This window comes from Ictalurus furcatus, chromosome 20, assembly GCF_023375685.1.
Source record: "Ictalurus furcatus strain D&B chromosome 20, Billie_1.0, whole genome shotgun sequence".
In the NCBI taxonomy this organism is placed as follows: Eukaryota; Metazoa; Chordata; class Actinopteri; order Siluriformes; family Ictaluridae; genus Ictalurus; species Ictalurus furcatus.
The window spans coordinates 9963125-9981675 of NC_071274.1; the positions used below are offsets into that span (position 1 = coordinate 9963125).

General features: G+C 36.6%; 1 protein-coding gene across 6 annotated transcripts in view; it reads left to right on the forward strand.

Annotated features, from left to right (window-relative positions):
• The window catches only part of LOC128624249 (rho GTPase-activating protein 12), a 106148-nt gene that overhangs the window by 24705 nt on the left and 62892 nt on the right, over positions 1-18551 (forward strand). For 5 of the 6 annotated variants that reach the window (XM_053651733.1, XM_053651731.1, XM_053651730.1 and 2 more), the window contains exon 3: positions 14820-15065. The exons of the other annotated variant lie outside the window; for it this stretch is intronic. In XM_053651733.1, the coding sequence (XP_053507708.1) occupies positions 14820-15065 (246 nt within the window). The remainder of the gene's footprint in view (positions 1-14819; positions 15066-18551) is intronic. 6 annotated transcript variants of the gene reach the window in all.

The window sequence follows — 18551 nt, forward strand, 5'->3', positions numbered from 1 at the left end:
AAAAAAGAAAAAAAAAAATCCTATCAGCTGGGTTTATGATATTTATTACATTAAGAAGTGAATTTCAGGTGAAATGTAAGAATGGAATCACCAAATGTTTAGGGGTGGGCAATATGACTACAATATTATTTCACAATAATGATATGTTTTCTTAGGTAGGTCTATCAGTAGTATTCAAGTAAGAAATACTACAGAAATTGAATAAAGCAATTAAATGTAATATAAAATAGACTTCACTATATGACCTATACAGTGATTCTTATTAAATTTACTGAAGTTATTCAGTCAAATGAGTGAGTGAGTGATTTTCTCTTTCTTTTGTTGTTTGATTAACATTAATGACACAGACAGTTGCAGGTTTATTAGACTGCTGTCACTTTAAGACTTAATGCACAGATTCAATATGCTGTATTGATACACCTCCTATTTTTTCCCCAACTGTTTACATTCACTGAATGTGTATGCATGAATACTCGGCCAGGCCTGCATTTTGAAATGATGTGCGCGTATTTATTTGACCGCCCAAGCGTAATAAGCCACTGAAGTCAATTCGGTACTCGCACGATGAGGCAGCTATCTGTGCGCACATTTCATACATAGTTATTGTGTGCTGTGTGCATGTTACGTAATTACAGCAGAAAATACCAGAAACTGTTTACGAGTCGGCTGCAACTATAATCGCTAGCATTAGTGTTTAGTTGTTTCTGTTTTTTTGCTTATTTATCTTTTAAAAAGGTCAGGAATGCTGTCAAAGTCTGGACTATAAATAAACCTAACAAGTTATTAGTTGTAACTAAGCTCCTTATCAAATGTACAGTAGTTACTCATCATTACCGCTGTTGCAGTTGCTGCCACTATATTTTATTTGCTACTGCAAAAAGGTGAAGAGTCTTACATTAACATGTTTACTGAATAGACATTGTTGATCATGCTCATTTGAATAGCATGGAATATAATGATGGTGGTGTTTTTTCACTTATTATTATTATTATTATTATTATTAGTGGCTCAAAACTTATTATTAGGGCTGAAAACTTATTATAATTGTAAGGATTTTTATTATTTAAACAAAAAATTCATTATTATTAGTCTGCCCTAAAACTGATTGTGCAGACCAAACCGTAAGGACTAGAGAGCTGAAACTTTGAGGGAAGGTAGTACCCCAGAGTACTACAGCGTCTCAAAGTTTCGGCCAGATTGGCCCCTATGGTATAGTGAGCATGTTTAGAAAAATGTCCGTAACTTTTAAACCATTTGTCACACTTACATTTGTGGAATCCTTGGGACCAGACGAAAAAAACGTGTATTTTTTTTTTTAAAACCTACTTTTCCAAACTGGTCCTAGCTTTTTTGTCCTATTGGGAACAAACCAGTGCCAAACAAATCTATGATGTCTCCCTATCAAAAATTATCAAAAACAGTTTGAACTTTTGAATTGACGTAGCTACGGTATGCGAAAACACAGGAAGTAGGCGTGGCCACTTTTAAATAAATGGCTATAAGTCTTGAAAGAAATGAGTCACTTCACCAAATTTGGTGTGCTTATGTGTAAGGACAATCTGTGGTTGGCCAAAAAAGTTGGCAGTTTTGCCAGATGGTGGTGAATACTGAAAAAACATGAAATTGGCTGTAACCATGGAACCTTGAACTATGAGCATATTCATGTATATTGAAAAACATGGCCGCCATCGGTCAATCAAATTTCAATAGCTATTAGACAAGTTTACCAATGGCCGATCGGAACGAAACTTGGTGGACCTGTTTGACTCTTGGTCTAAGAGGCTTGTGCAAAGTTTTAAAGAAATTGGCCACTAGTTGGCACTATCATGATTTTTGTCGGTGTTAACGGTTGTAGGTAACGCAGTGTTTTGAACAAACACAACTAATATATCAAATGATAGGTCTTCTCATTCTAAACATATTTGCCTCAAGAACCATTGGAGTCTGTCAAACCGTTCGGTAAATATTTCAGATAATATTAAAAACCTTCTTTTGCGAACTAGTAATAGGTTTTTCGCTGAAGTGAAATAAAACTATTGCCGGATAGTTATCAAAAAAGTGGAATGAACTTTTGATTTACCCTCACAAGAGCTCATCAAAAGGTTTGAAGTGGGCGTGGACACTTTTATTTAAATGGCTATAACTCTTGAGGGGACTGGTCAAAAATGGAGGAGTTTGGCCGCTTGCTGATGCTATAATATATTAAAGAAAAAAAAATGGCTGTATAAATGGTGTATAAATGATTGAATATCATTCAATGTTTCAGAAATACACACATTCTTTGTATCATACATTAGATCTCCTCATTATAAATAACTTGGCCTCTAGGACCACTGCTGTCAAATCATATCGTTCGTTAGCACCACCTGCTGGCAACGTGAACTGACGTGTTTTACACTAACTCAGACATACCATGTTCAATGTGCACCAAACTTCACATGTTTGATACAGATCCTGCCCTGAAGACATCTACATACCAATGTTCATTTATCTTTATAGCGCCACCTGCTGGCAACAGGAAGTGACATGTTTTACTCTGATGTATTCCTAGCAACATTATAAAAATATGCCAGCAAATTCTAAACATGGTAGCAACATGCTAGCAACACTTAGCTAAGTGCTAAAGCATGATGCTATTACTGCTATTAAACAGGAAGTTGTTATAACTAAAGCATACAATATTTAATCTGTATTCCTCCCTGAAGACATCTACATGCCAATATTCAGCTATAGTCATAGCGCTGCCTACTGGCAACAGGAAGGCCTTTGTTTGTAATGACAGTGTCAAGACGCTTCTTGTATGAAGAAATTAATTGGCCACAGTATTCAGGTGTGATTTTGGCCCATTCTTCTAAACCTATTGTGTTTAAATCTTGTTCAGTTGGTTTCAAGTCAAGTGATTGACTGGGCCATTGAACGCCTTGATTTTTTTATTCTGAAACCAATTGAGAGTTTCCTTTGCTGTATGCTTTGGATCGTTGTCCTGCTGGAAATTCTGTTGGATGGCAGCAGATTCTTCTCAATAATCTCCTGGTAAAGGGCTCCATTCATCGCTCCTTCAATTATATGAAGTCTGCCAGATGTTTTTCATCCATGCGATGAAAAACATCTTTTTAGGGTGATGAGCAGTGCCATTTCTTCTCCAAACATGGTGTGTAGTATGACAGCCAGAAAGTTCAATTTTCCTCTCGTTTGACCAGACTACACTCTCCCAGTATTTCACAGACATGTTCAAATGAGTTGTAGCAAACTTTAAACGAGCTTCGACATGCCTTTTCTTTAGTAATGGAGTCTTATGGGGTGAGCGTGAGCAATGGAGTGCATTGCCTATTGTTTTCTCTGTGACAATGGTACCTGCTGCCTCCAAGTGTTTCTAGAGCTCTTTCCAACTGGTTCTTGGGTTACTCTTCTGACTATTCTTCTGACTCCCTGGTCAGAAATCTTGCAAAGAGCTCCTGTGCGTGGCCGGTTGATGACTGAGTGATGTTGCTTCCACTTGCGGATAATGGCCCCAATGGTGCTTACTGGAATCTTGGTAACGAAAATCCTTTTTATAGACCATCAATTTACAAACCCAGCTGATATTAATTTGCACAGGTATAAGTACTTTCTAACTACTAACGGATTTCAGCTGGTTATCTTACTTTGCCGAACTGCTTTTTCTTAGCGTGTTCATAATTTTTTTTCCTGTGTCATTCCGCTTTATTACACGTAACTTTAATTATGGACTTTAATGTTGTGACTTCTTTATATTTCTGTATTTCTTGATTTAATACTGATGTCTGATGAAAATTTCATGTGAATAACCTTATTGGAAAAATATTTACGGGAAGAAATGTTGACGCGTTCAATACTTATCTCCCCCCCGATGTATGGTTGTAACAAATATACATAGTTTGTTGACTGTAGCTGAAAAAGGGGCATACCAAAAATGCATATTTAAAAGGAGGCAAAATAAAGCCCATTTGATTGTGTCACAAAATTACCACTTCCTCTGTGTGTGTGTGTGTGTGTGTGTGTGTGTGTAAAGATGCATGTAAACGCCTGCATTTTCAGTGCAAGGCAGAAACAAAAGGCCTTGTGAATTCATTCTCAGAGTGAAGGGTGCTATAGCTTGAGGGTTACTTTCGAGAAGGTGTCATCATCCATTTAAAGCAATTCCCTAGTCATTAGTTATTGGCTTTTTTTTTTTTTTTTTAATAATTGATTAATTATTAACAATTTTTAAAAGGTATGAACTTTATTCCTGTCCCCAACCAAAGTGAACAGAAGAAATTGTTTTAGGTTTGTTAGCGTGCGTATGTGTGGGTGTTGGAATGAGAAAAAGAATGTGAGCATGCCCAGTGGCATGTTGAAACAGCCTGGTGGGAAATGTGTGCTTTCAGCACTTACACTTGTGCATGTGGCGCTATTTTATATATATATATATATATATATATATATATATATATATATATATATATATATATATATATATGTGTGTGTGTGTATGTGTGTATATATATATATATATATATATATATATATATATATATATATATATATATATATATATATGTATGTATGTATGTATGTATGTATGTATGTATTTGTGTGTGTGTGTGTGTGTGTGTGTATATATATGTGTGTGTGTGTGTGTATGTATATATATATACACACACACACACACATATATACATATGTGTGTGTATATGTATGTCAATATATGTATGTCAAATAAATATAAGCAAACATTTGACCATCTGTGAAACAGTGCCAATTAATAAAGTTGATATACTTGAACAAAACCACAAGGAAAATGCTTTTTCAATCATTTATTCAACAGAAATATCAATAGATGTGATATTCGTCTGTGGAAAAAAATAAAAATACACCTCATAAGTTATTATTGCCCCTTTTAGCAGAAAGAACTTCTTGTAGGCTTTTGCACAGTTGACATCGGCTTGCTGGAATTTTTGACCACTCTTCCATACAACATTCTTTCAGATGCAAAATGTTTGAGGGTTTTCTTGCATGTACTGCCCATTTCAAATCCCTGCAAAACATTTCAATGGGATTCACCCTAGTGTGTGCCAATGCTACCTCCAGGTCTTTGCATGTGTGTCTCCTTGACATAGGTAATGTGTCTTTTATAAACATTTAAACAACATTTGACATTGTTGAATTCTCTCCAACATAGAAGCACTCACACTCTCTGCTTTAAGACAGCATTTTCCAGCTGATTCAATCTGTGCTAAAGAAATCACTGCAGCAACTCGGAATTTCATATACAAAGATTAAAGCTGCAAGCAATGATGAACAGGTCCCTGCACCCTGGTGCACGTTGGGGCTGCTCTGCCAGGGGAATGCCATTCCATTTTCTTAGCTCTTTTTAACACTTATGTTAGGAGTGTATCATAACGTAAAACGTAATTCGGATCAACATCATATTCGGTCAGTCTTATCTAAAGGCCTCATCGTGCAAAATTGTGAAGCTTTTGAGTTTTGGCTGCACGGCGTGGGCGTGGTGGTCTCACAAAATTTGTTTCATCATTAAAAAGGAAACTGTTAAAATGCAAACATACAAGGTCCAATCTGCTCCAAACTTCACATGTTTGATAAAAGTCTGGGCCTGAAGATATCTACATACCAATATTCAGTTGTAGTCATAGCACCACCTACTGGCAACAGGAAGTGACATGTTTTATACTGATCTGTTTCTAGCAACATATAAAAATATGCCAGCAAATTCTAAACATGCTAGCAACACTTAGCTAAGTGCTAACTAAACAATCTCATCTAAAGGCTTTGACGATGCCAAATTGCAAAGCTTTTGAGTTTTCGCTGCACGGCATGGGTGTGGCAGTCTCACAAAGTTTGATGTTTTACCTTGAAAAAGGAAATTGTTATAATAGTATTGTATCTCATATATTTAATGAAATCGTTCGTTCAATATGAGATTTCACAAACCTTGTTTTGCGAAGTAGTCGTAGGTTTTCAGTTATATTCATAGCGCCACCTGCTGACGACAGGAAGTGACTTACTCTAAATCAGAGATACAATGTTCAATCTGCACAAGACTTCACATGTTTTGCACAAGGCTGAGGCTATCTCCATGCCAATATTCAGCTATTGGCATAGCACCACTTACTGGCAACAAGAAAATGTCAAAAACAACTATATAAATTCTGAAAAATGGAATGGCTTTCCCTTGGCAGAGCAGCCCCAATGTGCACCTATTGGCAAGGGACCATTTATTGCTAGTTGCAGCTTTAATTTTTTTAAAATTAATTAATTAAAAAAAGTAAGTATTTTTTTTGGAAAAGCGAGTAAGTACTTACTTTTTTGTAAAAAGTAAGTACTCCCCTATGTTTCACACCTATAAATCCATAAAATTAGAATCAGGTGTTCAAGATTGGGTGCTAGTGATTAGAACCTGCTTAGGGAGTGCAGCTGGATTCTGTCTTATTTAAACCCCTCTCATATATAGTGTCTATTTTCAGTTGTTATTGAGGTGTGTGGTCATCATGCCAAGATATAAAAGAATTCTGTAAGGCCTTCAGAAAAAAAGGTTGTGGATGCCTATGAGTCTAGCAAGGGATTTAAAAAGCTCCAAATTATTTCAAATACATCATTCCATTGTAAGGAAAATCATCGACAAGTGGTCCAGATTTCAGACACCGTCCCAGCAAATTCAGCCCAAGAGCAGACAGTCTGATGCAAAAGAAGTCTCCAAGAAGCCCAAAATTTCAGCACAGGATCTTTTAGTAAGTCTTGCAATTGCTGGTGTTAAAGTACATTTCTTCTCCAATCAGAAAGAGATTGCACAAATTTGACCTGTATGGGAGGCATGTCAGGAAAATGCCTTCGCTGTCTCAAAAGAACATTAGAGCAAGGCTACAGTTTGCCAATGAGCATATAGGCAAAGACCAGGCCTTTTGGAATAATGTGCTCTGGACAGACGAATCAAAGATTCTACAAAAATTGTTTGACCACTGTAACAGCAGACATGTTTGGTGCAGACCAAAGACAGCTTTTCAGCAGAAGCACCTCATACCAACTGTGAAGCACAGTGGTTGAAATGTTATGGTTTGGGGTTGCTTTGCTGCCTCAGGGACTGGATAGCTTGCTAGAATCAGATCAATGAGTCCTTGAAGATAATGTGAAGCCATCTGTCCAAAACTTGAAGTTGAACTGAAAGTGAAACAAGATAATGGTCCTAAGCACACTAGCATATCCACCAAGGAATGGTGGAAAAGCCTGGGTTTGAATCCCATTGACATTTTGTGGGGGGATTTGAAATGGGCAGTGCATGCAAGAAAACTCTTGCAACTGAAAGAATATTGCATGGAGGAGTGGTCAAAAATTCCAGCAAGCCTGGTGGACAATTATGCAAAACGCCTACAAGAAGTTATTTCTGCTAAAAGGGGCAATACTAGCTTCTGAGGCCAAGGGTATACTTACATTTTCCACAGAAGAATATCACATATGTTAATATTTCTGAATAAATGATTTAAAAAGCTAATTTTCCTTGTGGGTTTGTTCAAGTATATCAACTTCATTAATAGGCACTGTTAAGCTAACAATTTCAAAAGCTAACAATTTTCCAACAATTTCATTTTATCCACATGACTATTACTTAATCCTGGAAACAGTTCCTGGTTGGCACAAAGGCTTGTGTGTTCAAATCTGTGTGCTCAGAAATATGGCTTTGAACCTCATTTTTTAATATTTTGATGATATTGTGCACTATGTTGTAAATAAACTACAAACAAAAACTTCTTTCTTTCTTTTAGCCTCCTCAGATTCTTTCTTTTAGTTTCCACAGTGGCATTACAAATTGATTAACCCATTAGGGGGTGGGTCATTATATCCCCATTTGTGAAAGATATCACTATACATGACCATTGACATTCCCTCGCATACAGCCTTTCTAAAACAAAAAGTGTCACACAAAAGTTAAATCAGTGGATTGTTTTATGTGAATGAACTCTAGTTTACATAATCCAGTACTCAAAAGTCTTGGAAAAATATATTTAGTATGTGTTTTATGGCCGTATTTCAGTTTCCATATTTTTTTTCTAACCAAGTTTAAACTTGATTTTCTAAAAAATACAAACATGTACATACATGCTGCTCACATATTATTGTAGCAGAATTAGTGCTGAATACAGTGCAATGACAGTTTTGCCACTAATATGCTGTAAGTAACCGAAATAAGAACAAATGTCAGTACATCTCCAGGATCCAAAAACATCTCAGACTCTGTGGGGTTTCAGTTATAAACTGACCTTAAAGCAAATCAACAAAACAAACAATATGAAAAGTCCTAGGCTTGAGTATTTCTGTAATTAAATGCAATGGCTTCACATATCAATTACAAGGCCTGTATAGATTGAACTGGGTGTGTGAACAGGGTAAACAAAAATCTCTAGGGTTGTGTGTCCCTCCAGGTCTGAGCTTTACACCCCTCAGTTAAATCACAGTTTGTATGGAATGTTGTACCATAAGAACTGTGGCTAAATCGTATTCAAAGCATTTTAAATGAACTATGAAAGGGCACTAGGCACTCAGGGATGGTCTATATCTAGGTGTTTCTTATGCCAAAAACGGCTAATTTAGGCTGTTCAATGCTAATGATTGCCAGCAAGCTATCATTAGAATAGTTAGAATGCTGACTACTATCAAGTCTCTCACTGCGACCATGACTCAATTAGAGAATAAATGTGAGGATTTGGAGTCGAGGTCACGGCGTAATAACGTTAGGATAGTCGGAGATCCAGAGGGCGCTGACACCTGTACAGCTCCTGCTGTAGCGGCCTTGTAAAAAGAGGCGTTTGGTCTGGAGAAGAAGCCGGTTTTGGACCGGTCCCACCAGACCCTTCAGCCGAAGCCCAAGCCTGGTGAACGACCACGAGCTGTTGTGTACAGATTCCACTATCACAGTGACTGTGTTGACATTTTACGCCGTGCGAGAGAGATCCAGCGGATTTAAAGTGTGGGATTTTACCATCTCCTTTTTCCCTGACTACAAAGCAAAGATAGCCCGGGCCTGGGCTGCATTTAATGAGGTTCGGCGTCAACTTCGTGGTATTGAGGGCGCTCGCTATGGAATACTTCACCCAGCTCGGCTTCGCATTACATATAACGGTGTTCAGAAGGACTTTATTTCAGAGGAGGAAGCAGGAGACTATGTTAAACCCTTGATATCGGCGTGAACTGCATCACCTACACAGCGGCGTCTTTTTTGTCAACGACAAAGATATTGTTGTTGTATTACTTCGCCTAGATTTTGTGGACTTACTCCTCTTAAATCTACTTCTGTATTAATGTAATTTTGTTGGTTAGTTCAGCTTACTCTCCGAGTTGTTTTCACATTGTGCACAACTTTTGGTTATTGTAGGATACACTGCTGTCTCATTTATTTTATGGAGACTTTGGGTGTGGGAGTTTGGGGGATTGTGAGAGTAAACAAAACATGCCAATGCTTTGAAGGATGTGAATTAGAACAGAGTAATGTTATTCAATTGCGAATCTGTTTTTAGAGGATTTAAACCTAACATGGTGAACATATTATATTATAGAATTCAGGCAATTTTACTGAGGTTATCTCATAAAGTGTGGCAAGTAATAATCAGGAAAGACCTTTGTAATATCACAGTCTAAAACTGGATTTAAAGAGAAGAAAATCAGTAAATGTATCACATGAAAATGTATCATACGTAAATGAATCACATGAAAATGAATCACATGTAAATGAATCATATGAAAATTAATAAATAAATTAACAGACAGAATAGTTAGAATGCTACTTAAATAGTTTCACTGGGTATTTACTAAGCATCCAATATTTACATTACTGTATAAAACTAGCCATTTTGAGTGCAGCATAAAAACATTAGATGCACTTACCTCATTCTAGTTAATCTTCCCTATTTACAGTTTGGTTGGAACAATATACTATAAGAACTGTGGCTAAATCCTACTTGAAACATTTTAATTTAATGATGAAAGGGCGCTGGGCTCCCAGGGATGCTCTATATTTAAGTGTTTATGACAAACCGCTAATTTATGCTGTTTGCTGCTAATAATTGCCAGCAAGCTAACATTAAATTAGCTAAAATGCTACTTAGTGGCTTAGTGGTTAACACGTTCGCCTCACACCTCCAGGGTTGGGGGATCGATTCCCACCGCGGCCCTGTGTGTGTGAAGTTTGCATGTTCTCCCCATGCTGTGGGGGTTTCCTTCGGGTACTCCGGTTTCCTCCCCAAGTCCAAAGACATGCATGGTAGGCTGATTGGCATGTCCAAAGTGTGCGTAGTGTATGAATGGGTGTGTGAATGTGTATGTGATTGTGTGCCCTGCGATGGATTGGCACCCTGTCCAGGGTGTACCCTGCCTTGTGCCCGATGCTCTCTGGGATAGGCTCCAGGTTTCCCCATGACCCTGAAAAGGATAAAGCGGTATGATGGATGGATGGATGAAAATGCTACTTAAATAGTTTCACTGGGCATATACTAAGCATCAAGTATTTACATTACTGTAGAAGACTAGCCATTACTGAGTGCAACATAAAAAGCATTAGATGCACTTGTAAGGTCCACACACTGGTCCAATGATGGTATCCAATGACGTGGTAGAAGGATTCCTGCATGCTTCTGTCTTTTCAAAGCGATGTGGATACATTTGTAATATTAAATTTGTTATTCCAATTCTGTTCGACTCTCTCTTAAATTAAATCTGACTCCAACTGTGAAGAACCTCAATGCTGTATTTATTTCCCAGTGTCACGGTTTCCCCGTTAAGCAGTGTGCTGTGGAGCATGTGGGCGCGCGTGCACGAGCAAGGTGCGTGAGCCACCTGCTTTTCCTTTGTTGACAACTGTGACATTTGGACACGTGCTTTTGTTATGTTTCTGTTATGTCTCCTCCCTGTTCTGACATTGGCTGTTATTTCACGTGTGTCTGAAGTGCTGTCAGCCATCAGCAATTAAGACGCTGATTGTTTGTATATATACCACGCGCCTTCCAGCACACGGCGCGGAATATTAGATTAGTATAGATACTTACGTTAGATATAGATAAGATTCTTGCGTTGTATTTGATTACTTTAGATTCAATACATAGTGAACCACAGTCATAGTCTTAGTTATTGTCCATGTCACGTTTCATGTTTAGATTCGTCTCACGATCACAAAACTAGTCAGTCTTGGCCATTAGACAGAGATAAATTGACAATACTATTTAGATGGCCATTCATGCTTGCCCTTTTATCTAAAAATATTTTGTTTAGTTCCCTTAGAAAGTAGACACTTAATTATAGTAACATTATTTCTAGTCAGAGGTCATGGACTCTAAAATTTACAAAGATAGAAAAACATTACCCAAGTTAAAAATAGCTTTATATAATCATGCCATAGTTTTCTATGTACACTTGGGTAGAAAAATATTACAATAGCCAGACACTAGGGATGTCACGAGAACCGCTACTTCGGTACCAAGTCGGTACCAACATTCTTAAAACGTGATGGTACTTGTTTTCCTGCAGTAGCGTAGGTACTTTTGGTAATGAAGGTACCGAGGTTGAAATTCTTCTGGAACTGATGGGGGCAGCAAATACGCGCAAGTGTATTAGTCGGTCCACAAGTGGTAAAGAAGAAGAACAACGCTTAAATACATAGGAAAAACTACAGAAGATGGCGACAAGTTTAGCTCTGCCCCGACTCGTTGAGAAGAAAGGTGAGAGTTAAGAGTCAAATATGGAAATGCTCTGCATTTGAGCAGGATGACAACAAACATATAATTGATGCTCTGAAGCCGGCATGCAACCGATGCTATCGTTCATTTCAAACAAAGCGAGGAAACACCTAGAATTTGGCAAAGCACCTGAAAGACTGGCCCTATATTATGTTTGTTTGAGGCAGCTGACATCGTGGCTGCGAAACCAGCTAACGTTATGCTCCATGTAATGTTTGCGATAGTCAGTTATTTGTTAACACATTGCAATGTTATAAACTACCTCCTAATGGGCCACCATGCATCGCCATTCAGCCCGTGTCCTGTCAGCAAAATGTAGCCTAATGTCACTAATAATTATTCAGTTGTTCATGCTTTTAATAAATCTTTTTGGCCTGCCAGCATATCAGTGAATTTAAACTAATGCTTGCAATCAGAGTATAAGGGGTGTATGTGTGTGTTTAGTAGTGCACCTTAGCACTTGTAGCCTCCACTGTTTTATTAGTCATTGTCAGACAGTGTTTGATAACTAAAATATCCCCCTCTCTCTCTCTCTTTTTGCCAGTACCAGCCAGAGGAGGATGTCCTCCAGGAGAGTTTTTAATAAAATTTTAAAATTTTAATTTTTATACCACACCATGGTATCGACTTTGGTATCAAGTATCATGTACTTTTGGTGGTATCGGTACCGACTACTAGATTTTTGGTATCATGACATCCCTAGTCCTAAAAGGAAATTCCATATCGAGCCTGTACACTCTAAGCATGCTTGAACTAATGCCAATTTGTTAGTCAGAGCTCTAAAGCCTCAGCCAATGTGCCTCATGCTCCAATTATAACTGAGCTTTAGTCCACTACTAACCTGATCGTAGATTTGTGGAAACATGGACTTAACATAATCTACTAGAGACAATAATTTCAGAATAAGTCAGAATATAATCGTCTAATAATTTAATTAACCAGTTAGGAACATATCCAAATCCAGTAATAAGAATAAAGAATCACATTCATCGTTGCCAATCAAATTAAATCATAAACACAGCTGCAAGCAGCAATGGCGGATTCCTCCTCAAGATTGCGGATCATTTCAAAAGGGACGTAGTAGAGAAATGTGTCCCACAGAAATGTGTCCCACATTTCAACGCATTTGAATCAATGGCAGATTTTAAGTTCATTTTGTAGTTTTCAGTCCTTTGCTCACATGTTTGAGTGAGTATATACAGATAGATAAACACATTTCAGCTTGTAGAGAGGTTTGACTGACCACTCAGGCAAAAAGTAAAGTTGTTGATTTTTTTACTTTGTTCCATAAGTGCAATCACCTAATTTCTCTTGACAATTTTCTGTTACATTTCCTGTGAAACTGAAAAGAAATACAAAAACGCTTATTTAACATACATTAGTCAGTGAATACAATTCAGTTTACAATGCAATCTTTTAAGCTATTGCCACTAAAGTGTACTTTGGCTTGATCCAAGACGAACGGCACCATCTAGTGGACAATAAGTATATTGTTAAATGTTATATAACCGATACCATTATTCCTTTTAATGACATTTATTTTTTTAAGATATGAGGTTGCCATCACACATGGTTACATGCTGTAGTGTCCTCTTTGTGTGTGGCATAGATTAAGTCCATAGGTTAAAGTTCCATTAATTTATGGACACAAGAAATGTGCAACAGCTGTCAATTCACCAATATATAAATATTTCAGCCAATTTTTATTTAATTCCTTATTGCTTAGCACACTATAGAAAGACATGTACCCCACACGTATGTACCACAGTTCAAGTCAATCAAACCTATGGTTCATATGAAGATTTTTTGTAGTTTTGGACAAATTTTTAATGTACTGGAAATTCTGTCATGGCGGACTTTATGGGTCCCAATGGCTTTTTTGTTCCCTGTGAAAAATATGTCATGTATACCAATTTTCAGACATCTTGGATTTATGGAGCAGAGGGAAAAATCATGTAGATTTGGGGCCTGGCCATTCAGATCTTGAGTTATTGGACACTTTAGGGAGATAATGAGAATAATAATAAGAAGAAGCAGAATACGAACAATAACAATAGGTTTCCACCTGATGGAGGAATCCTAATAATACAACATAAGAGAATCAAACTTGCATACCTGGTAGAGAAAACTACACAGAGCAGTTGTGCAGGAGATCTGTCTGCAAATCCCCCGAGTTCCTTGCCAACCCTCCTTAAATATCCAAACAGAGTAAACCTTGTGTACTTTTAATCAATAAGAATTTGGGGAAGAATGTTTTTTTTTCGACCTCTTGGAGTTTGACTTTATTTTGACAGAGACCTTCCATTCCAGTCACACAGAAACCTCTTAAACGTAATCCACCAAATGATACTGTCTTTTGATCAATAAGATTAACAAAGCGACCTTCTATATCAGTCACACACAGAGACCTCTAAGATTATGTCAAACATGAATGAACAGAAAACCCCTTACATTGCAGAATATAATAATTCTCTCAGTGAGGGGTGTTCATTCTCCAACCTGAAAACACCTGAGCTCTTAATCAGAAAACTCCTTACATTTGCAGAACACAAGTCGCTCAGTGGGGTGTGTTCTTTTGACTTTTACCGGAAGTAATGAGGGTGCCAGCCTTAACACACTTACCTCGTTCCAGTTAATCTTCTGTTTTTTAAACTCCACTCCACAGCTCGTCTTTTCACTTCTCTTCACTCTGCAGTCATGGCACATGTGTGGTAGAAATCACAGTAACCTAATTTGACCTAATTTTCATATTTTTGAAATGAGAATTTTAGGGATTTGTATTTTTATTTTTTCCAAATCTGAAATCTTAGGGTTCCGATTTTTTTACAGCCTGAAATCTTATCCCTAGCAATTTCAAAACAAAAAAAGGTGAAAGTGTACATTTACTAAATACACCACACAATTAAAATTAAAACAAACTATTTAGTACGACATGTATTTAATTAATATATACAAAATTCATATTTAAATCCATTGGTCAGTTTCCAAGCTCCATACATTTCCAGGTTTTTTAAAAATATATGTTTATTACATGTTTATTTTTGAATTTTATGATTAAATGCATCATCTGTGTCTCCTTGGAAGGGAAGGCCTGACTCACCTGTCTACGCTAACCTGCAAGATTTAAAGATCAATCAGTCGCCTTTGCCTCCACTGCCTTCATCCTCCCCACTTACTACACACACAGACTCGGAGACTTACAAAGATGCAAATGGTAGGCACTTCTGCTACAACCGCACCATGCAGGAGCGTACATGGAAGCCCCCACAATTACGAGACAGCTTTGTGAAGAGGGAGGAGAAATATGTCACTGAAACCACAGAGACTGAGGTATTGTTTACACCAACCGCACTTTTCCCCCTCATGCCTATGTATGATTAGTACTGATCAGTTAACACTTACACATACCAAACACAGGGAACAACATCATCACCTTTTCCCCCCATCATCTCTTCCGACCAATTCTGAGCATCCCACACCTGTCACAACTGCCCACACACTAGTGAAATGCATGATGGGGTAGAGACTTGCCTGAAATAATTTTGTGACCAACTTGTCTTTCTCTGTGTCTTTAATTTTACACTATGCATGCAAAGCACTCTAGTCAATGACCACTAGCACGGTTAGATACTGTAGCACACATGTTGTAGGTGATAAAACAAACAATTTATTTTTAAAGATCATTTGTCTCATCTGCACTTGCATCCTTTTTAATTTTCTTCTCTGACTGGGTGAAGACTGTTGTTGGAAGAGAAATGTTTCAGTGTATCAGGTAGCCAGTATGATTCATACCCCTAGAGGCTGGTCTGAGGAGCTGTGTGTGTGTGTGTGTGTGTGTGTATATATATATATATATATATATATATATATATATATATATATATATATATATATATATATATATAACATGCACACTCACACACAGTGCCCTCCACTAATATTGGCACCCTTGGTAAATATGAACAAAGAGGGCTGTGAAAAATTCTTTATTGTTTAACCTTTTGATCTTTTATTTTAAAAATTCACAAAAATACTCTGCTCTCATGGATAACAAACAATTGCAAACACAACACAGGTTTATCCAAAAAAAATATAGGCGTGCCACAATTATTGGCACCCCTATGAATTCTTAAGAGAAAAATAAAAATATATTTGATGTATATTCCCATTGATATTTACATTTTTTTTAAATTGTTCAACCATGACTTCCTGTTTCACAGGGGTATAATATATAAGGTAACACATTACTCTGGAATGTGGACTAAGGGGATTACATATGTGTGTATATATGTGTATATATATATATATATATATATATATATATATATATATATATATATATAATGTGTGTGTGTGTGTATATATATATATATATATATATATATATATATATATATATATATATATATATATATATATACACATATATACACACACACACATACACACACACACACACACATATATATATATATATATATATATATATATATATATATATATATATATATATATATATATATATATATATATATATATATATAATAAATACGATAAATGATGCTCAGCATAACTTATTGGACAGCCCTTTGACAATTGTGGAACTAAAATCTGCCCTGGATTCCATGAGTAGTAATAAAGCCCCTGGGTTAGATGGAATCTAACCCTTGTTAGCAAGGGTTCCACCCAAGCAATTAGGCAGTGCTCTGCAATAGCTCCTATAAACTGTATGAATACGTCCCATAAAATTTTACTTTACACCAATGACATTTTGTTATACAGGTGCATCTAAAAAAAATTGAAATATTGTGTAAAAGTAAACTTTTTCCCTTAATTTAATTAAAAAAGTGGAACTTTCATATATTGTAGACTCATTATACAAAGTGAAATATTTCAAGCCTTTTTTTTGTTTTAATCTTGATTATAACTTACAGCTCATTGAAATCAAAAATCCAGTATCTCAAAATATTAGAATAAAGAATTTATAATACAGAAATGTCGACCTTCTGAAAAGTATGTTAATTTATGCATTCAATATATGAAAGTTCCACTTTTTTTAATTAAATTACTGAAGAAAAAAAACTTTTCCATGATATTGTAATTTTTTGAGATGCACCTGTATGTATCAAATATCACAGACTGGATACAAAATCAACTGGAGTAAATCTGTACTTATGCCCCTTAATTTAGCTGCTAAATCAGAGATCCAGGCCATATATGTTCGACTGTTATACTAAATTGTTATTTGAACGTTGTACGATTATTATAACTATGTAACTGCATTGTTTCTTGTTCTGGACTGGGCAAATGTCTACTGTCCATATGACCCGTATGTTCGACTGTACTGTATTATTGTTGTCTTTTACTGTGAGGTGTCCTTAGTTCTGGAAAGGCGCTATACAAATCAAACTTTTATTATTATTACCTATTATGATTCCGGTTGCTGAGCAGTTTACTTATCTTGGAATTGGAATCTTTTCTTCATTGTCTCATATATTTCTATAAAGCTGCTTTGAGACAATGTCTATTGTAAAAAGCGCTATACAAATAAAATTGAATTGAATTGAAGTATATCCAAGTGGAATTATTAATCTCTTCATGAAAAGGAGTGATCTTCAGTGCTGGTCTCCGCTCTGTTTGGCTTGGTAGGATAGCCACTATTAAAATGGGCATACTTCCAAGGTTAAACTTACCATTTTTAGTGTTACCTCTGGCACCTCCTACTGGCAATTTTTCGCAGCCTTCTTTGCTCATATTTACCAAGTGTCCCACTGTTAGTGGAGGGCACTGTATCCCTACCTGATTTTTGGTCCTATTATTTACCATTTCAAATGAGACCTCTTAGGACTTGGATCAATGCTGACTCTTCTGTGTCATGGCAGGACATAGAAGCTAATATTACTTACCCCTTGCATTTACAGAACTTACCCTTTACAGGAATATCTAAGAATCTAAGAATATCTCATGGTAAATTTTTGGACCAATTACATTAAAATCTGGAAAGAGGCAGAAAAGATCATGGGAGCTTCATGTTCAAATAGTGACTCTACTCCCCTCTGGAATAATAGTAATCTTTATACCGGTAATAAGCCGTTTGTTTCTAAAAGCTGGGTTGAGTGTGGTATTTATACTCTAATAGATTTGTAGAATGATAATGGTCTAAAATCCTTTCAGATTCTGAAAGATGAATTCTCTCACCCAGGACTTTGTCTTTTTTTGTATGTAAGTTTGAGGTCTGCGCTGAAAGCTTATGGAGTACCCTGGTCCACTAGGGTCACTCCTTACCCTGTGATAAATTGGATAGATTCTAATATGGTTTCTAAGGGTTTAGTGAGTACAATCTTTAAATCACTTCTGGTACAACAATATTCAAATATTCCTGTTATGGGTTTCTAGGAGAGAAAACTTAATATAGTGATCGATTGGGATACTGTCTGGGGAAATTATTTTGTTACCTCAAAGAACCCGGCTCATCAAATGATTCATTATAAATGAATATATAGGGCATATGCCACTCCCTGTTTGTTGTATAAGATGAAACAGTCTGACCCTTTTTGTCACTTGTGTAGCAGTGCAAGTCCAGGTATATGTTTTGGGAATGTTTTTGGATAGAGTCCTTCTGGTCCTCTATTTGGGACGTGTTGTCAGATCTTCTGAGGCCTCAGATCCAAAAGGACCTATTGCTTTTCTTTTACAGCAATTAAAACAAAATCCAAGATAAAAACAAAGGCAGCCTGAGCAAATGCAAAATACAGTTTTTAAACGATAATGTTATATATTGAAGCAAAAAAGTTATCCAATACCAACTGGGCCTGT